Source organism: Natator depressus, chromosome 3, assembly GCF_965152275.1.
Source record: "Natator depressus isolate rNatDep1 chromosome 3, rNatDep2.hap1, whole genome shotgun sequence".
Classification (NCBI taxonomy): Eukaryota; Metazoa; Chordata; order Testudines; family Cheloniidae; genus Natator; species Natator depressus.
In genome coordinates this window covers 176,016,835-176,038,726 of record NC_134236.1, presented here as the reverse complement: position 1 = coordinate 176,038,726, position 21,892 = coordinate 176,016,835, and the positions used below count along the sequence as shown (strand labels likewise).

Sequence of the window (21,892 nt, the reverse complement as noted above, 5' to 3'; positions counted from 1 at the left end):
AGTCTGAGGAGAGGCAGAATGATCGTCCCATCGAACCAGGACCCAGAGCTGCTGACATTTGGTGGAGCCAACTCCAGTCTTCAGAGGGGTTGTGCAGCTTGTTGCCTTGGCTGGACTGATACACAGAACCAACAAGTGTGCTGTCTCCAGCTGCAGGTCTCCAAGTGCTCCCATGCAAGCAAGTGTCTAGGACTCTGAAATCCAGAGGAGTGTACACTGCGGGGTGGGGTAAATGGTGGTAATGTAAATGCCAGTTACATAAGTTTCATAAGTTTCATTTATTACTGTATACTATATTTGTTAATTTATTTTATTCAACTGACCCTCTGGATTTAAATTAGTAGTGACATGTAATCTTAGTCAGTTATACCACGTTTCTTTAAGTTGTTAAGTAAAGGTGTGTTAACTCTAATTTAAGTATATTGGATGTATGCTATTTATTAATTGGTATTTCTGAGTTAGACCCATGCCACAGATTTATTTATTATTATTATTTCTATTTGAAGGGGTTTATTCTGGAGGTTCCCAAGGTATTGAGTGTGTACAGGGGCCAGCCAGGTGGAGGCACCACCAATTTAAAATTCCTTTAGGAGTAAAGGGACTGCAGCAGATGGATGAATAGAGGATTCCCACCTATCCAGCAGCACCACTGGGATACTCAGGATCTCTTTTAATGTCAACATCAGGCGTCCAGACGCACAGGAGAGTCTATTGATAGAGATTCTCTAGGTTTTAGTCAGGCAGAAAGGATGGAAGAGGATAAAGTATGGGCCACATCAGACGAGAAACATTCACATAAAGAATCTGACAGCAGAAAAGGGCAGACAAATAAACAGTGACAAGTTTTTCAAGTGCCTGTACACAAATGTTAGAAGTCTAAATAATAAGATGGGTGAACGAGAGTGCCTCGTGTTAAAGGAGGATATTGATATAATAGGCATCACAGAAACCTGGTAGAGTGAGGACAATCAATGGGACACAATCATTCCGGGGTACAAAATATACTGGAAGGACAGAACAGGTCGTGCGGGGGGGAGGGAAGGGGAGGGGAACGGCACAATATGTGAAAGAAAATGTAAAATCAAATGAAATAAAAATCTTAAATGAATCCACATGTTCCACAGAATGGAAAGTAATTCCATGCTCTAATAAGAATATAACAGTAGGGATCTATTATCGACCACCTGACCAGGACAGTGATAGTGACGATGAAATGCTAAGGGAGATTAGAGAGGCTATCAAAATAAAGAACTCAATAACAGTTGGGGATTTCAATTATCCCCACATTGACTGGGTACATGTCACCTCAGGATGAAATGCAGAGACAAAATTTCTCGATACTTTAAATGAGTGCTTCTTGGAGCAGCTGGTACAGGAACCCACAAGGGGAGAGGCAACTCTCGATCTAGTACTGAGTGGAGCGCAGGATCTGGTCCAAGAGATAACTATAACAGGACCGCTTGGAAATAGTGACCATAATGTAATAACATTTAACATTCCTGTGGTGGGAAGAACACCTCAAGAGCCCAACACTGTGGCATTTAATTTCAGAAAGGGGAACTATGCAAAAATGAGGTGGTTAGTTAAACAGAAATTAACAGGTACAGTGACTAGAGTGAAATCCCCGCAAACTGTATGGACACTTCAAAGATACCATAATAGAGGCTCAACTTAAATGTATACCCCAAATTAAAGAACACAGTAAACGAACTAAAAAAGAGCCACTATGGCTTAAAAAACCATGTAAAAGAAGCAGTGAGAGATAAAAAGGCATCTTTTAAAAAGTGGAAGTCAGATCCTAGTGAGGTAAATAGAAAGGAGCACAAACACTGCCAAATTAAATGTAAAAATGTAATAAGAAAAGCCAAAAAGGAATTTGAAGAACAGCTAGCCAAAAACTCAAAAGGTAATAACAAAATGTTTTTTAAGTACATCAGAAGCAGGAACCCTGCTAAACAACCAGTGGGGCCCCTGGATGATTGAGATACAAAAGGAGCACTTAAAGACGATAAAGTCATCGCAGAGAAACTAAATGAATTCTTTGCTTCAGTCTTCATGGCTGAGGATGTTAGGGAGATTCCCAAACCTGAGCCATCTCTTGTAGGTGACAAATCTGAGGAATTGTCACAGATTGAAGTGTCACTGGAGGATGTTTTGGAATTAATTGAGAAACTTAACAGTAACAAGTCACCGGGGCCAGATGGCATTCACCCAAGAGTTCTGAAAGAACTCAAATGTGAAATTGCAGAACTATTAACTATGGTTTGTAACCTGTCCTTTAAATCAGCTACTGTACCCAATGACTGGAAGATAGCTAAAGTAATGCCAATATTTAAGAACGGCTCTAGAGGTGATCCTGGCAATTACAGACCGGTAAGTCTAACGTCAGTACTGGGAAAATTAGTTGAAACAATAGTAAAGAATAAAATTGTCAGACACATAGACGAACATAAATTGTTGCGCAAAAGTCAACGTGGTTTCTGTAAAGGGAGATCGTGTCTTACTAATCTATTAGAGTTCTTAGGGGGGGTCAACAAACATTTGGACAAGGGGGATCCAGTGGACATAGTGTACTTAGATTTCCAGAAAGTCTTTGACAAGGTTCCTCACCAAAGGCTCTTACGTAAATTAAGTTGTCATGGGATAAGAGGGAAGATCCTTTCATGGATTGAGAACTGGTTAAAAGACAGGGAACAAAGGGTAGGAATAAATGGTAAATTTTCAGAATGGAGAGGGGTAACTAGTGGTGTTCCCCAAGGGTCATTCCTAGGACCAATCCTATTCAACTTATTCTTAAATGATCTGGAGAAAGGGGTAAACAGTGAGGTGGCAAAGTTTGCAGATGATACTAAACTGCTCAAGATAGTTAAGATGAAAGCAGACTGTGAAGAACTTCAAAAAGATCTCACAAAACTAAGTGATTGAGCAACAAAATGACAAATAAAACTTAATGTGGATAAATGTAAAGTAATGCACATTGGAAAAAATAACCCCAACTATACATACAATATGATGGGGGCTAATTTAGCTACAACTAATCAGGAGAAAGATCTTGGAGTCATCATGGATAGTTCTCTGAAGACGTCCACGCAGTGTGCAGCGGCAGTCAAAAAAGCAAACAGGATGTTAGAAATCATTAAAAAAGGGATAGAGAATAAGACGGAGAATATCTTATTGCCCTTATATAAATCCATGGTAGCCCACATCTTGAATACTGCATACAGATGAGGTCCCCTCATCTCAAAAAAGATATACTGGCATTAGAAAAGGTTCAGAAAAGGGCAACTAAAATGATTAGGGGTTTGGAACGGGTCCCATATGAGGAGAGATTAAAGAGGCTAGGACTTTTCAACTTGGAAAAGAGAAGACTAAGAGGTATATAAAATCATGAGTGGTGTGGAGAAAGTGAATAAGGAAAAGTTATTTACTTGTTCCCATAATATAAGAACTAGGGGCCACCAAATGAAATTAATGGGCAGCAGGCTTAAAACAAATAAAAAGAAGTTCTTCTTCACTCTGTGCATAGCAAACCTGTGGAACTCCTTGCCTGAGGAGGTTGTGAAGGCTAGGACTATAACAGGGTTTAAAAGAGAACTGGATAAATTCATGGAGGTTAAGTCCATTAATGGCTATTAGCCAGGATTGGTAAGGAATGGTGTCCCTAGCCTCTGTTTGTCAGAGAGTGGAGAAGAATGGCAGGAGAGAGATCACTTGATCATTACCTGTTAGGTTCACTCCCTCTGGGGCACCTGGCATTGGCCACTGTCTGTAGACAGGATACTGGGCTGGATGGACCTTTAGTCTGACCCAGTATGGCCGTTCTTATGTTCTTATGTTCTTAACCCAAGGAAGAAAAGGGGGTGGGTGTACATACAGGATACAATTTTCAAGGACTGGTGACTAAACTGAACGGGAAAATCTGTACAGCACCTGTTTTGCACATACCAATGCCTGTATTTGTAAAGGGAATCCATGTAAATGGTGCTGACTCAGCTTAGGCACTGACCTTTGAAAACGTATCCATGGTATTAAAATCTAGGTAACCCACAAATAGCATAGTGCTATGTCATCTTTTTTATCCAAATATCACCTATTATGTGAATGTAAGTTATGTCCCCTGATATCCATCAGAAATCCATCCATGCATAATTTTGCATATTTCCCATTCCATTTGGACGAACAGGGGAGTTTATTATATGTCACTTATCAGTACCTCAGAGAACAGAAACAATGATACTCCCATACAGGTCTAACACGATATGATACCTTCAGTATGTTACATTGTGTCAGGTCTTATCTATGTAAGTCTTATTACACAGGTGAACACATCCCTGTTTTTAGGCCTGGGTACAGGTCATTGCTGGGAGGGAGCATCCGATTACATCTAGCGTCTGAAAGATTTAGAATCACCTTCAAAGCGGCAATAGGGTTGTAAATGTGGACAAGGAGAAGAATAATGCAATGTGCAAGGAACGTGTTAGGGGAAAATGTTAAATGATAACATCATGCAATAACAAATCAGTCATTTTAGCTTCAATTTGACATTTTTGTTCTTCACCTTCTAGTACAGAACAAGACAAAAGAGTAGATAATAAAAGAGCAAAAGTTGAGTGTGTTTAACTGCTCGGGTCTTTTGGCAGTTGCAGCAAGGAGTGTATGACATGGGTATTTTGACATACGGAGTGACTACTCAATTTAAAGGAAAGATAACATGAATGGGCAAATATCCAGTGGGAAAACATAATACACTATTACCCACTAACGAAAGAATGACAGACAACTGGCTACCAGCAAAGCTAAACAATTTACTAGAGAATACCGTCAAATACAGTACAGGAAACTTTTAAAAGCAAGGTTGCAACAGCTGTCAAGAACAGAATCACAGACATTGCCCCTGCCTTACACTCAAAGGTCCAGATTTTGCGAACTACTGGTGCTGAGTAGGTTATTCCTTGTAGAGATCCACAGATTTCAACAGGATTATTCATCGAGTAGTGCAGATGAGAGAATGTGGCCCACATTTTTCACATACAACAGATACAGTTATCCATGTATACCACAAGCTAGTTATGATTACTGGTAATATTTGTACGTGAAGTCTGGTATAAAAAATACCTCTGGAGCTATGTAGTCTGGTGTTCCGCAAAATGTAGTGGTTGTTACTCCGTTCAGAATCCCTTCTTTACACATTCCGAAATCCGCTAGCTTGCAATGACCCTCTGCATCCAGAAGAATATTGTCCAATTTCAGGTCTCTGGGATAATAAAAAGGTATAAGATTCAGTATTTAACCCTTTCTCTCAAACGGGCCACATACTGCAAAATTTTTGAGTACATGGCCCCTGTTTGACCTACAAACTATAGGAAAGCACAAACAGGTAAGTGCACAGCAAAACCAAACAGAATCAGCTGTTCACTATGTGCATGTAGAGTTTGCAGGAGTCATTTTGGTGTAACGAGAAAATTGAGGGAACCAAGCACTTTGTAGGATTAGGCCCTTAAACTTTCGTCAGCTGCATAAAAGTACAAGCCTCAAGGCCAACCCAACCGCACTCAGCACAGTATCAAGGATGAGTGTGAGAAGACTTGCTCCTTTATAATTCTCAAACCTAGGCCTGGCCAGGGGCCACTTTAGATTCCATTATACCTAAGGCCCTGTCTGCACAAAAGAGATTCACAGTGGACAAAGTCTAACAATGGAAGTTATACTGGAGCCAAACTCTAATGTAGATCTGCTGTATCAGTGCAAAAGGAGGCCTACCCCAGTGATGCTTCCCTGGGCATGTTACTGAGTTACAATATCTGCAGAGTTGCACCACTGCAGCCTGTCTATATTAGGAGTCTGCACGGGTGTGTAACCAAACTGATGTAATTTGCATCAGCACAAATTCCTTAATGTAAACAGAGGCTAAGAAAAGTAGAAGTAGCCGTTCTAGCAATCAGGGATCACTGTCTTGCTCCAGACATAGCCCTTTGCCATGAAAGAAGAAAGACACCAAACTATTACTCCAGCTTGACTGCACTCAGAGGTTCTATCTACGCTGGAGGATTCCTCCAGAGGCAGGCTACACAGGCTTTCCTTTTCCTTTGTGCTGCTGGAGTGGTGCAAAGAGCCAGAGCACATTGGGGATCTGGCCTCAAAAACTGGTAGGAAGTTACCATTGGCAAAGGCTAGCAATGTTCTGAGATCTGAGATTGGCGGTGCCTCTACCTGGCTGGCCCCTGTAGACACACGCCTGGGCAGGGGTGGGCAAACTATGGCCCATGGGCCGCATCTGGCCCTCCAGAAGTTTTAATCGGCCCATGAGCTCCCGCCGGGGAGCAGGGTCCAGGGCTTGTCCTGCTCCGGCACTCCAGCCAAGGAGCAGGGTCAGGAGCTTGCCCCTCTCCGCGCGGCTCCTGGAAGCAGCGGCATGTCCCCCCCTCTGGCTCCTATGCGTAGTGCAGCCAGGAGGCTCTGCAGGCTGTACCCGCCCCAAGCGCTGCCCTCGCAGCTCCCATTGGCCAGGAACCACGGCCAATGGGAGCTGCAGGGGTAGCACGTGCGGATGGGGCAGCGTGCAGAGCTGCCTGGTCATGTCTCCGCATAGGAGCTGGAGGGGGGACACATTGCTGCTTCTGGGAGCTGCTTGAAGTAAGCGCTGCCCAGAGCCTGTACCCCTGACCCCCACCCGCATCCCAACCCCCTGCCCCAGCCCTGATCCCCCTCCCACTCTCGAACCCCTCAGTCCCAGCCCAGAGCACCATCCTGCACCCCCAACCCCTCATTCCCAGCCCCACCCCACAGACTGCACCCTGAGCCGGAGCCCTCACCCCCACCTGTACCCCAGCCCCAGTTTCATGAGCATTCATGACCCACCAAACAATTTCCATACCCAGATGTGGCCCTCAGGCCAAAAAGTTTGCCCACTCCTGCTCCAGGGCATGCCTTGGGAACCTCCAGGAATAAATCTATTCTAATAAATAATAATAATAATAAATAATAATCTGTGGCATAGCTCTAACTCAAAATACCAATTATAAATAATACATATCCAATATACTTAAATTAGAGAGCAATGTTCAATAATCCATCTCCTAAACATTAAGGCAATATTTATATATCCTTTTAGGCTGAACGTGCACACAGAACACACTGCAATTTGAAGCACTTTTGAGTCAAATAAGGACAGTTTTATTGTTACAGCACTCAAATAGCATCTCTTAAAGCCACTCTGTTCATTGTGCTAAATGTAAGACTTAGCAGTTTCTAAAATTGGCATATTTTTCAGTCCTGCAATCTGTGATTTTAAGAGGGGCACAGTACTGCCAACAACAGAATCCTCAATGCTGGAGTTAAAAGCAAGAGCTGTCAAATACACCCAGGAAAGAAGACATCCTATCATAATTTGCATGAACAGTCACTTAAAAATATTGGATTGGGTTCCTCTACTAGAATTTTAGTTCAAAGTTCTGATTCCAATGAGCGAGAAGACTCAGGAGGGTAAGCTCCCAGCCTTGCAATACTTCATTATCTTCTTTGCATAAAAAACTGTTCAGAAATAACCTCACAGGAATATAACACATTCATTGTTAAAGAGCAGCACAGCACATCCTAGCAGCTGGTTTCTAATCATTCTTAGCATGAATGTGTTTATGTCAAAAATACCCAATTCTCAGTTACTAGATTGGGAGGGGTCGAAAACATGTTGAAAAAGGGATATCCACCTTTCCTGTCTTGCACAGTATTTATACATTTTCTAAAAATACTGTTGATGATTATCTCATGATTTAATACAGTGGATACTGTGTACCATTAATTTACCTGTCACTTGCCTTAGGTTGGACCAAGAGGGGTAGAAAAACACTTGAATGAAAAAGCAAACAAGTAAAGAAACAAATCGATAAGTAGAAAGTGTTTCTGCTTAGAGGAGCATTATGCAATCCTTTTGATTGTTATTTATTAATTTAAATGTATACAAAACTTAAAGAAGTGTCTGTCTGGGCTCTGAACACCTCTGCCATACGTTAAAAATACAAGCCAATAAATACAGAACAAAAAAAAAGAAAGAAAAAAAACAAAAAAATAGCTTTTCCTAAGGCAAGGAAGGGAACAAAATCCCACTCTGTGTTCACACTATACCAAATACTCAGCTGGAGCCAACTATGCTAAAACAGACTTAGTAGTATCATTCAGCCATATTTCAGCAATACTTGTGTAACATATATGCCTAATAGGGAGGTATCTCTTTAAGAAACCTATGCGAGGTAGGGGTAGGAGTGAGTTGTGCTGGGTCATTGTTGCTAGACAGATTTACCACTCCCCATCCAGAAGTTTCTGGAATTGGGTTTAGTAGTTTTGGATGCTCCAATAGGTTCCCTGTTGCTGGAGTCAGACTCCGTGAGGGCAAGTGGTCAGGGTAACTGCTTTACAAAAGGCCATGTGCCCTGCGAGAGTTGGGAGAAAGGAGCAGAAAGGAGGCTGTTTTCCCTAACTCTGAAGCATCTTGCAGCAGGTTAATGGCATTGTTAACCCTCCAGCTGGGAAGCATGGCCAATGTCAATTACAGAACAGGGAAATTGGGAGAGAAAAATAATTTCTATTTTAATTGTATACGTTGAATGTTATTTGATTTTAGCCAAATTGTTTTTGTTAAATTGTCTCAACGAGTTTGATTCACCAACTTTTCTTTAAATGTGATAATGAGGAAAGAGTTATTTATATTTTGCTATTCTCAGTTTTGTATTTTCTCATAACGGTTTTTAAATCTATATATTTAACTGAGTAGTAAAGTTAAGAGTCTGCATGGATTCCAACTCAAGATTCCCACAAGCGAATGGAGGGAAGATGGTGCTTTTGACTGACCTGTTTAGATTTAATTAGTTTTCTTCATTTATGTTTATGTATAACTGTGAAGATAATATATGAGGATCATAAAATAGCCATGTTATGTTCTAAAATTAAATTATTACAGTAGAACCTCAGACTTACGAACTGACCAGTCAACCACACACTCATTTGAAAGCGGAAGTATATAATCAGGCAAGAGCAGAGACCCCTCGCTGCCAAAAAAGCAAACACAGTACTGTGTTAAACATAAACTACAAAAAAAAAAGGGAAAGCAGCATTTTTCTTCTGTACAGTAAAGTTTCAAAGCTGTATTAAGTCAATATTCAGTTGTAAACTTTTGAAAGAACAACCATAAAGTTGTGTTCAGAGTTATGAACATTTCAGAGTTACAAAAACCCTCCATTGCTGAGGTGTTCGTAATTCTGAAGTTCTAGTGTATTATTTATTGTATCTTTATCATAAGATTTTATAAAGTTATAAATTAACTTCATTCCTTTTGTTCCTGTTGGGACTTGAATGTGGGGAAGTTGACCCTGTGCAATCCTTGCTGAAAATCCTTAGAGACTGAATTCTGGGTCTCCAGCTACTTTTCTATGGGAGTTGAGAGTTTTTTAGTTACTGGAGAAGGGCAATGAAGTGAACTGTAGCCCATCCAAAGGTTACATTTGCAGAACTGAGGACCTCATTCCTAGTCAAATCACTCCAATCTTCCTTCAGCATGAACCAAGCATCCTCATCCACTGACAACCCAGCCATCCAAGAAATAATTAAAGGCAAAGTCACAAGAATCAAGATTTTTAACTTCATGAACCTGGTCTACACTTTATGAAACAGTCTGCCTCACCTTGTGTCCCTCCACCCACAACCACAGGGATCACGGGAGCTAATCCCTTCGTACCAACTCTTCTCAGTTCAGGCAGCATTGCTCCACTCTGTTGGCAACTGTAAAGAGCTCCAGCTGACCACCCACATAAGGTCCACCAGGGCAGGCCACAAAGTCTACTGTCCCAATACCAATGTAAGCACCCTCCTGAGTGCATTCCAGGACCACACTGGAAAAAAAGCCCCACCTCTAGGAACAAACAACAACAAAACAAAAAATCCCCCCACATCAACCCTTTCAACCTAGTGGGTCAACCATTTCCGCTCACCATCCTGGGCAAGCCCCAATTACAGAATCTGTCATTGTCATAGATAGGAGACAGATACTAACCAGCTCAAGCCTACCCTCTGCCAATGGGTTGGGATAAATAAAACAAAAGAGTTAACTCCAAAAACCACACAAGCCCTCCATGAGACACTGCTTCCATCAGAGTCACGAGTGCTACACACACAAGGGTATGTGTTCAGACAACACTGTGACATCATTTAGTAGATCTAACAAAGAGAAGACTGGACTCTTGAAGACTGGGAAATTTCTACTGTGTGCAAACACTCTGATGAGAATTGTGAAACCATTTACAATCCAGGCTGAGCTAGCTGAACTAATAAAGGGATCAACTACAGCACCAAAGCAGTGCTGCCAGGAGATTAAATCTTCTAGGTGGAGGTTCAGAAACAAGCTTGTATTTGTAGGGGATTTTTAACCTTCCAAATTTGAAAATCCCCACGACCTATGGAGTAATAAAAGCTGCATTAGAAAGTTGAGCTGTTAGGGTCAAACAATCATAGCATGATTACATTTGACACAATCTGGAAACCAATTCCAGCTAGTATCAAAACAGAAGTTAAGAACAGAAAAAAGGTCAAAATGTGGCTAATTATGACAGAGGATTGATTAAATTCAAGGGACAGCTCAGAAGACTGGAAACTCTGGAATTTGTAGTGATAAGACTGAGCCTGGAAGCTAACTATTCTTCTTAACTTTTAGCTTAACTCACTGATCTTGGAATTGGGGATTTCCCAGTGCTGGCAGTGGACACACTGGCAGCTGCTAGCATCTATTGTTTAACATTTAGTGAAGGCCAGCAGCATGCTTGACAATGAACAGAAAATAGATGAAGACATAGCCACCACCCCAAGGATCTTCTAACCTAAAACAATCCTAGAGAGCAATAAAACACAGACCGCCATGTGGTAGAGAGGCATAGTGGTGCAGTCATTGGTTTTATTTGCTTAAGGGTAGATAGACATTTGTAATGGGAAAGTTGGACAGTGACTCTAAGATAATTAACAGACAGGAAGAGTCTGAATACATCAAAAGTGGATGATGCCATTTACATCACACAAGTTTAAACCTACCTGCAAATGATCATCACATATTAATGCAGTGATTCTTGTAGCCTTCTTTATTTAAACAGTTAATATTTACTTGATTAGGGTTCACCTCTAGAAAAGCTAGAGTATGTGAGTTATCATTAAATGGAGGATCCCTGAGACGCACATGAGGCATAAAAAATCTTTAGTTAGCCAAGAATTCAACACCTATTATAATCATATAAAGGACAGTAAAAAAAAAAAAAAGAACTTGTATACTCATGGCCCCTTGTGGGGAAATCCATAGACAGGAGAGTGTGTGACATCCTAGTTTCCACTATCCTGATCTTCCCAATAATGTTCTAGATGCCACCCTCTCTTACGCTAGTGCCCATTTTAGCCTATGCATATTCATAATGCATATATACCCCTTTTTTTCTTATCTTAACTTCCGCAACCCACTTATGTTGGGGGCCCCAATTCCTATAGGCTAATCAATCACTTAATTCATACTCATTATCATTTACAATAATAGTTGTTATGGCATCACTGCAGTTAATGCTTGTGACTTGTGACATATATTCATTAAAAATACCTAAAATATCAGTAATTCATATTTGTTCTTTCTTACTTCATCTTACTGCACTTATTTATACTTCACACTTGTGACTTGAGGTCTGTTATCTGTCATTTTACTTATGTCAAGCTATACTTAGGCCTTTCCACTCATGTTGACTATCAGTACAGGTCCTTAGGCTTCCAGGTTCACAATTTGCATGGCAGCAGAAGCCACACCTTCAGGCATCATCTGAAATCCTACACACCCTACATTGTGAACCTTTTCCAAACTGTGACTCTCATCGACTATAAGACCAGATGATGATCATCTAGTATAATCTCCTGCACATTGCAGGCCACAGAACCTTACCCACCCCCTCCTGTAATAGACCCATAACCTCTGGCTGAGTCACTGAAGTCCTCAAATCATGATTTAAAAACTTCAAGTTACAGAGAATCCACCATTTGCGTTATGCAAGTGATGCGTGCCCTGTGTTACAGAGGACTGTGAAAAACCCACAGGATTTCTGCCAATCTGAACCAGGGGAAAATTCCTTCCCGACCCCAAATATGTCCATCAGTTAGACTCTGAGCACGTGGGGAAGAGCCAGCAGCCAGACACCTAGGAAAGAATTCTCTGTGATAACTCAGAGCCCTCCCCATCTAGCGTCCCATCACTGGCCATTAGAGATATTTGCTACTAGCAGTCGCAGACCAGCTGCATGCCATTGTACGCAGTCTCATCATACCATCCCCTCCATAAATTGATCAAGCTCAAGTTAGATTTTTTGCCCCCCATTATTCCCCTTGGAAAGCTGTTCCAGACTTCACTCCTCTGGCTTTTAGAAATCGTTGTCTAATTTCAAGCCTAAACTTATTGGTGGCCAGTTTATATCCATTTGTTCTTTTGTCAACATTAGCACTTAACTTAGATAACTCCTCCTCTTCCCTGGTATTTGTCCCTCTGATGTATTTATAGAGAGGAATCATATCTCCCCTCTGCCTACTTTTGGTTAAGCTAAACAAGCCAAGCTCTTCGAGTCTCCTCTCATAAGGTGGATTTTCCATTCCTCTGATCATCCTAGTAACCTTTCTCTGCACCTGTGCCAGTTTGAATGAATCTTTCTTAAACATGGGAGACCAGAATTACACACAGTGTTCCAGATGAGGTCTCACCAGTGCCTTGTATAATGGTACTAACACTTCCCTGTCTCTGCTGGAAATAACTCATCTGACGCATCCCAGGATTGCATTAGCCTTTTTTCATGGCCGCATCACATTGGTCTCATAGTCATCCTGTGATCAACCAATACTCCCAGGTCTTTCTCCTACGGTGTTGCTTCCAACTGATAAATCCCAGTTTACAGCAAAAATTCTTGTTATTAGTTCTTAAGTACATGACCTTGCACGTTGCACTATTAAATTTCCTCCCATTTCTATTACTCCAGTTTTCAAGGTCACCCAGATCTTCCTCTCACTTGACCCTCACAGAAAGAAGTTCTGGGACCCCTTTGTCTAGTCAAAAAGACAGGTGGAGGGGTTGCAACCCTTAACTGCCAGTTGAGAACCCATATGTTAATGGACTTTAAAACTATTCTTAACATAAGCAAAAAATATACTGGAGTTAAACTAAATTAGGAGAAATTTGAAAGAGACTTTAAAACAATAGCAGCAGAATTCCTATAGATAAACATGTAGGAAGTGAGGAGACGAGTTGAGAGGTTAACAAAATGCCAAAATTCATGCTAGAATAGTCAAATGAAAATCTATCAAGGCTGCAAGACCTTCTGTACCTGAAACCACTGAGGAGTATTTGGTTCATTTACAGTTAAAACATTTTAAAAAACAAATAGTTATGCAACTCTGGAAAAAGAAAATCAAATGACTAAACAGGCATACGGGAAGAGAGCTGGTAGGCTGAGGAACTTCACCCTGTCCTACATAGAAAAGATAAAGAAGCAAAATGAGTATAACAGAAAAGAATGGTCAGGAAGCATATCTTTGCACCACATTGGGGTCAATGAAGAAACTGAAAGCAAGTAAAGAGCATCCCATGAGGACAAGAATTCAGACGAGAGACTGACTATCCCCACTAGGGTGACCAGATGTCCCGATTTTATAGGGACACTCCCGATATTTGGGGCTTTGTCTTTTATAAGTGCCAATTACCCCCCACCCCCGTCATGATTTTTCACCCTTGTGATCTGGTCAATCTAATCCCCACTAGAAAAAGTGCCATGTTTTTTCATTCCTTAGAAAAGCAGTATAGTATATTCTTCTTTGTTTTGATTAGCTAAGGATAGTATTTTCTTTAGAAATGTTTCCCTTACATGTATGAAAAATGTGCATGTACATGCATGTACCTGCATGTGGATGGTGTGTGTGTGTGTGTGTGTGTGCTAGCAGGACAACTGCAAGGCTCTGTTATCCATCATGTCACCCCAGTCTAATTTCTTCCCTCTTATTACTCTATACCTATTTCACACTACCACCGCATTTGTACATTACTTGAGTGAACACATGGTGCTCTCCACATATGTTCCTTGGAGACAGAAAAGCTGATATGTAACCAATTATGGCTGCAAAAGAGCCATATATGCTGTGGCTTCCCCCACTTCTGTGATGACCCAAGTCCTGCTTGAGGTGTGGGAGATGTGGCCCACATCACTTCTTATCCAAGGTCTCCTGTGTGACAATGTAAAGTGGTCCCAACCAAGCCAATGGACTAGTTTGTACAGATTTATCATATAAATTGTGTATATTTACCATATAATTCTCTCTCTCCTAACTACACTGCTCCAAAAAACACTCTATTTAAATGTGCAGTACCCTCTGCTGTGCAATATACAATTAGAGCAGTAACTTCTGATTGTGCAGCCATGAAAAATGTTACTGTGATATTATTCTGGTGTCTGTGTTCACTAATTGTGTTCAAACTCAATAATAGAGGATGCTGAAAAGAACTATTTATTTGAGTATATTTTTAATTATACTTAGCACAGGGTTTAAGGAAGCTCTTTAAAAGATACTGAGCTTCCTCAACTCCCTTCAACTTCAGTGGGAGTTGGAAATATTCTGCATCTGGCTGGATTGGTTGTTTTTTAATAGACATAAAAAGGGAATAGCAGTTTTGACAGTCCTAAGGCCTGCGTTTCCCCAGAACTGCTCTAAGAAATAGCCAACTATTTTGTTAATTTGGATAGTGAGTAAATAGCCATCAATCTCTGCAATTTAGAGTAACTGTCTACACAGAACGACTCATTCTGTCTTTTGATTCCCAGTATTAATGCCAGTTGTCTTCCTCTAAATCAGAACCTCCCAAATGATATAGTGTGGCGTAGCTCAGTGACAACAGTCTATTAGATTTCTTCTTTCTCCTTTTGCATTCTCTTCTCAGGGACTAAGAAAAGTCATCTGTGTCTGGCAAAATGAGACCCCACAACATGAGAGGATTGCAAACCGCCCAACCAGTCATGCTAGGAAAACGCCCAAGTCACCTGAATGCAGTAGAAATATATTAAGCTATCTTTTTCCTGTTTAGTGTGCCAAAATCTACTGTACAGACACAGTTCAGTTGACTTCAGTAATTGACTACCGAAAATACGCTCTTTATCAACATTTCTTTTTTCAGGAAGCATTAAATAGAATAATTTGGGCCTCGGCTTTGATTTGTGAACACTTGCCAGCATCACAGATAACCATGCAAGATAGCATGACTGAAGGATCTGTTTGAGAGAGATCCAGGACTATAATAGCAAGGCTGGTGCAGGTCAAAACAGAGGTGCATGTACACATGCCATGCGGACTGTAGGCCACCAATGGAGGGGATGGGAATTTGTACAGTGCCCACTCATACCTGGCCCAGTTCTGCAAAGGGCCCTTCCTGTAAGGTGCTCAGTGCCCTCAGTTCTAATAAGAGTTGAGATTATCATGCAGGATTGGATTATTATAACCTGACCACCAGAATGTCTCACACATGTTTATTTAGCTAACACAGATAATTATATTTCCATTAGTCAAAGCAGATGCATTTAAGTAACCAAAATGGATTTCTACCAGTAACATCAGAACATCTGCCAAATACCACATACTATAGTCTTTGAATCAGGGTAAACATGAGCTCCTGTACATAAATCTACATTTGAACAACAAAATCAAGTAGCTAAGAAACACGGTCACATACTGGTTTAAGCAAACAATCATTTTACAAGGCTATATATCTACAGCAACTTCAAAATAAAGAACAAAACCAAAAAGCATATAAGTTTCAGTGTGGGTGGCACTGGATTAAAAAAATTCCAGGAGCCCAGAGATGCATTTATTTTAGAAGCTAATCATTGCATTGGAGGCAAGGATCAGTTGTTTTTTGTTTTTGTTTGTTTTGTTTGTTTTGTTTTTTCATTTTTCAATTAAATGCAAAGTTGGGAGTTAAATAAAGCATCGTAACTTATTGTAAGCTTGTAAAGAATAATAGACTATCAGGGTTGGAAGGGACCTCAGGAAGTCATCTAGTCCAACCCCTTGCTCAAAGCAGGACCAATCCTTAATTTTTGCCCCGATCCCTAAATGGCCCCCTCAAAGATTGAACTCACAACCCTGGATTTAGCAGGCTAACGCTCAAACCACTGAGCTATCCCTCTCCCTAAAAATAAAAAATGGAAGGGGTGCGTGAAAATCATCCCCACAGCCCTGAGCACGCGTCCCTCCCCCCGTTTCCCGTCCCCTGTGGACTGGAAAACGTAGACAGTACGCAGGCGGGGGGGGGGGGCAGGGTCTAGCCAAGCTACAGTAAAATGCTGGCAGTAATGTAAAGAAAGGGAGCAGCACTGTATATATTTACTCTTTAATTGTTCTGAACTGCTCAGAAAAGCAGACTATATAAAAGAATCCTGAGGTCTTTCATAATTTTTAACTTCTATTTTGCCACTGTTGTTTATAATAAACCCCTTGAACAGTGTACTTGAGATAATATTCATTGACATTGTTTTCTTCTATGGGAACACCTGGCTTCCACTGCAAAGCTTGAATGGTGAGGATGTTCAGGGAGGGAGTCACAGGAGGCGGAAGGGAAGGAAACATCCCCTTCTAAGCCATGAAGAGGCCATGGAACGCTTCTAAGCTGCTAGCGTTTGCGTTTGGAAGCATGAGAGTTCTTTATCCCATTATCACACAGCAATTAACCATTTGAACTAGGTAGCAAGCAGAAATTATTTTTCTGAGTCAACAAACCGGATTCTTCCACATTTATGGAATTGGGCCCCGATTCATTTAAGCATATACTTACATGCTTACCGGAATATGGATGTTTTCCTGAATCAAGGCTTAATGGACTTGTCTGGTGCCTGATATAAACTCACAATTTTCTGTCATTTTATTTGGTGCTGCATCTCAACATTAGTGTACAGTACATCTCTTGATCACCAGAACTTCAGTTGTCTGAAATGTCACAATCTGAAAGAGGATTCTGTTTTCTCAAATCCATTAACTCTACTGGCATAATTATCTGAAACCTCAGTTCTTCAAGCATATTCATTGTCCCCCATAACATTCAGATAACTAATGTGTGATAGGGCATCTGAATCTCCAGGCAACACAAGGGATCCAGGAGCGGTGTTATAGCCAGGGAGCCCAAGACTGAACCTTCGAGCCCAGCTACCAAATACTCCTCCTTCTCCCCTCTGAAGAGTCAAAACTGCTTGCCCGATGGCAAGGGTCCTTATGACTTAGTCCGGCAACGTAATCTTCTGAAGCCTTGGCGTGCATGGGATGGGTTGCTAGTTACCGCTCACCCACCCGAGCCAGCCTTAGGTCCCCAGGTCCCGGATATGGCCAAGACCAAGGAGCCTCAACTGGGGGACACCCTCTCCCCGGAACAACAGGAAAAGGCTTTGTGCCTGCTGGCCACATTTCGTACAACTTTCACCGGCCTCCCTGGCCAGACTAGCATCGTTCAGCACATCATTAAGATGAACCCCGGGGAGGTGATTTGGGAAACCACTCACCTGCTCCTGCGACAGACATGGGAAGTTGTTGAAAGGGAAGTCCAAGCGATGATGGAGCTAGGAGTCATGGAATGATCGCAGAGCGAATGGCTCAGTCCCATCGTGTTGGTTCCGAAGCCTGATGGGACCCTCTGATTCTGCATAGATTTCCAAAGAGTGAACACGATATCAAAGTTCGATGTGTACCTGATGTCCAGGATCGATTAACTCAATTGTCTGGGGACCACCAGATACATTCATGACCCTTTACTTCACAAAAGGCTACTGGCAGATCCCCTTGGACCCGAGCTCCAAAGAGAAGACTACGTTCAGTACGCCAGGTGGGCTCTACCACTTCACTTGGACACCCTTCGGCCTCCATGAAGCCCCATTGCCTGATGGACCACCTCCTGGACCCCCACACTGAGTACGCTGCGGCCTACCTAGATGATGTTGTTGTCTACAGCTGTCAGTGGGAGGTACATTTAAATCAGGAGGCCGCTGTTCTCTGGACCCTGTGGGGGGCTGGGCTCACAGCCAACCCAAAGAAATGTCAAATCGGCTGCATGAGACTGTGTAACTAGGCTCTACCCTTGGCAGGGGCCTCATCTGCCCCCTCAGAGGAAAGGTCCAGGCACTGCAATTGTGCCCGGCCCCGACGACAAAGTGCTAGGTACGACAGTTCATAGGCCTGGCTGGATACTACTGGTGCTTCGTTTCCCAATTCGCATCCTTTGCAGCCCCCCTCACGGCCCTCCTCACCAAGGACAGCCCCCACTGGGTACGCTGATCGACGGAGCGTGAAGACACTTTCCAGACTCTTAAGGGAAGGCTATGTCAGGAACCCGTCTTATTCAGCCACAACTTCAACCGGGAGTTCTTGGTGCAAATGGATATGGGGCTTGGGGCCATCCTCTCCCAGGAGGTGGACGGAGAAGAACATCCTATCCTCTTCCTCAGCCGCAAGCTTTTTCCTCGCGAGTGCAAATACTCGGTCATCGAGAAGGAGGCCCTCGCCATCAAGTGGGTGATCGACGCGCTCAGATACTATCTTCTCGGGGCCCCCTTCATCCTGATCACCAACCACTTACCCCTGAAGTGGCTGAACACCATGAGGGACTCTAACGCCAGGCTGATGCACTGGTACCTTACCCTCTAGAAGTACGCCTTTACCGTCAGGCATCGGGCAGGTAAGGAGAATGCCAATGCTGATTTCTTCTCCCGCTTAGGGGGGAATCAAGAGACCAGCCCCAAAGATTGGGAGCTGGAGTTGAGGGGCGAGTGTGTAGTGGGGCAGATTGGCCACCCACAGACCTGGAGGGGGAGGAGCCCCTCATTGAACCCTGGTGGGCAGAGCCACGCCACACTCAACCCTCTTGCCAGAAGTCAGTGGGAGGAACCAGAAGTACGAAAGGCGGGCCTGAGAACTCAGTTGAGAGGCAGCCGCCAGAGAAGCCAGATGCCTCGTGTGAGCCCCCAAGCTGGGAGGCCGCTGCAGACTGGCCAGGACTACTAGGGCCATTTACGGACCCGAACACAGAGGAGCTGCAAGCCTTGACAGAGGCCTTCTTCCCTGACAACCAGGATGACCCCCTACAGAACCAGGTACACCCTGAGGGGGAGTTGGGAAGTGGCCCAGGGGTAGGCAACCCCTGTCCGGCTGCAACGCTGACAGTACGCAAGTCAGCATGTTGTGGTCAGGATCCCCACTGATTCACGGGGAGACCGCTCTGCCACTGTTAGTGCCCTGGTCCAGCACGCAGTGGAGTGGGCGGGCCTGCATCCCTCCTGCCACCCCAATCTGTGGGTGGCAGTATCCCCCTCTCTGAGGCAAGAAGTCTGCACTTGTCGGCCCTCCGCCAGAGCTAGGAGGACCGACTCTTTGCTGCTCAGCCTGAGTGCCGGTCTGATCCCTTAGACTCTGTATTGCCCCACCTCGCTCAAGGGCCTGGGCTGACTGTTTGCTGCCCAGCCTGAGTACAGGCCTGAGCATGAGACTCTTTGCAGCCCCGCCCCGACCAGGGGCTGGGGCTCCGTAATTGTGTTTATTGTTCGGCCCTGACCACAGGTCTGCGCTCACGTCCCCCATTGCCCTGCTGATTCCCCATGTCAGGCGACCCCTGGAGACGTAGTGGGGTGGATTGGCCTCCCACAGACCCAGAGTGGGAGGAGCCACTCCCCCCCCGGAACTGACTATATATCCCCTTCGTAGAAGGCGGGGTAATAAAGGGGTGCCGGGGAACCAGGCTAGGTCAGATACTGTCCAGAGGGATGTGGCAGTGATGACCAAGGACCTGGCAGAGAGCCATCTCCCTCATCCAGCAGTGGGAGATAGGGAGGTGGCGGATAAGATGACTGGGATGGAGAGGACCCAGATGAACAAGGTAACCCACACTGGAGCAGGATAGGCTGTGAAAGGGAGGACCCTGGAGGAGGGAGGCAGATTGTTCCTCTTGGTACAGAACCTGAGGCAGGAGAGGGACATCCTGCAGGCACAGCTGCATGGGAATCACGGATGATTATACACCCCCTGGGGCGGTCAGTCTTAAGGAGAAGGCTGTGTGATGGGGCATCTGCCCCACACTGGCTCAAAAGGGGTTAAAAGCTGCCCTAGGGAGGCTGTGCCGGAGGCAGTCAATTAGAAAGGGGCTGAGAGGAGCAGCCAATCTTAGGCTGTAGCCCTTCTTAGGCTCATATAAGAAGAGCTACAGGGCAGAGCAGAGTCAGTAGCTGACTGGAGCTCAAGGGGAGAAGACCAGGCTTCTAGCAGGACGAAGGAGCACCAGCACCTGGGACAGAGCACCGCTGAAAACAGGGACCAGAGGAGCTAGAGAGAGCTCCTGGTGCGCTGCTAGAGCCTGAAGGTTGAGGCCTTGAGGTAAGGGCAGAAGAGGGTGCTGGAGCTGCATGTGAAGGACAATGGACTGCAGTTGCCACCGAGGGAAGTGGCTGGACAGAAATTGCAGGTCCCCTGGAAGGGGGGAACACAGAGTGTGGTACAGCTGGAGGGCAGTGTCAATGAAGAGGACCCCACAGTACTGGAAGTGGCATGGGTCCTGGAACAAAAGTGACGGCAACACATTTTGAAGAACAACAGTTACAATAAGGTAGGTAAACATTTTTTCTTCTTCGAGTGCTTGCTCATGTCGATGGAGTCCCACAGGTGAAGTTGTACCTACCTAGCAGGGCCTGATGGTTAGACACCCAAATTGCAGGCTGGCTGTCAAATAAATTTTCCTGCCAAACAAGTCCAGTTTCTTGGTGCCTTTATTTTTTGGTGTGCCGCTTGCCTGTCCCTGCCTGTCACTTTCATTGATGGCAGACCTGACCAGGGACCCGCCCTGGAGGGAGGGTGTACAGGTACTCAGATCCCTTTGTGGGGACATAGTACTTCTTTTCCGCCTTCTTGGAGGTAGGCGGAATGGAAAAGGGGGTCTGCCACATACACTTGGCAATTTTAAGGACCCCTGGGTGGATGGGTATAACATTAAAGAGGTCGTTGGACTCCTCCGCTAGCTCCTCAACCTCCAAGTTCAGATTGGCAGCCAACATTTTGAGCAGGGCCTGGTGCTCCTTGAAGTCATTGGAGGGGCTGCTTGTTTGCAAGGAGCCTGTCACTGCTTCGTCCAGAGACGACAAAGATGACTGCACAGCAGGGGGAGGGGTGGCTTCTCCTGGCTTGTCCGGGCATGGCTCCTTGGGGATCGGGGCCTGATGTGTTGTCCTCGCATCGGATTCGGCACCGTGCTCTAACTCAGGTACTGGCTGTGCTGGCGGCAGCTTGTGCGATGCGGTGTAGGAGGAATGGTGGGCGTACGGGACCGGCATAACAGGTACACCCCATGGGTTCCAGTACTGACACTGAGTGGGCCATTTCCCCTGCCTCCTCACTGCTGCAGGAGCCGCGCCGGTCTCGTGGGCTGGTGGCAATTCGTCTTTTATAGGTGAGGGGCTGAACACCCCTTCAGGCTTGGACCATTGCCCTTCCGGTAACCAGGGCATAGATGCCTGAGACTGATGCCTGCTGGGGCCTTGGCTAGGTCCGTCGCCTGGCTTGGCATTTGCAGTGCCAGTTGGCTTACTTGATCATTGGCCTCCAGGCCCGCTTCGGGCACAGATGACCCTATTAGGGGCTGAGACCCCCTGTTGCTCCCAGGATTCGGAGGTGGGTCTCTGGCTGGGGTAGGGAGTCTGACCGCAGCAGTACCCCTGAGCAACTCCGGGGTGGGCACATTGCCTGACACAGGTCCTTTGCCCAAAGCCCCCCTTTTCTGCGGTGCTGGTGAGCCTGTCGATTTCGACCGCTTCTTAGGCGCCAGGGAGGGGAA

At 44.4% G+C, this 21,892-nt stretch overlaps 1 protein-coding gene across 5 annotated transcripts in view; it reads right to left on the bottom strand.

Annotated features, from left to right (window-relative positions):
* PRKCE (protein kinase C epsilon) overlaps nucleotides 1-21,892 on the bottom strand; it is a 502,197-nt gene that overhangs the window by 42,598 nt on the left and 437,707 nt on the right. For all 5 annotated transcript variants that reach the window (XM_074949371.1, XM_074949372.1, XM_074949373.1 and 2 more), the window contains one exon: nucleotides 5,116-5,254. In XM_074949371.1, coding sequence (XP_074805472.1) covers nucleotides 5,116-5,254 — 139 coding nt within the window. The remainder of the gene's footprint in view (nucleotides 1-5,115; nucleotides 5,255-21,892) is intronic.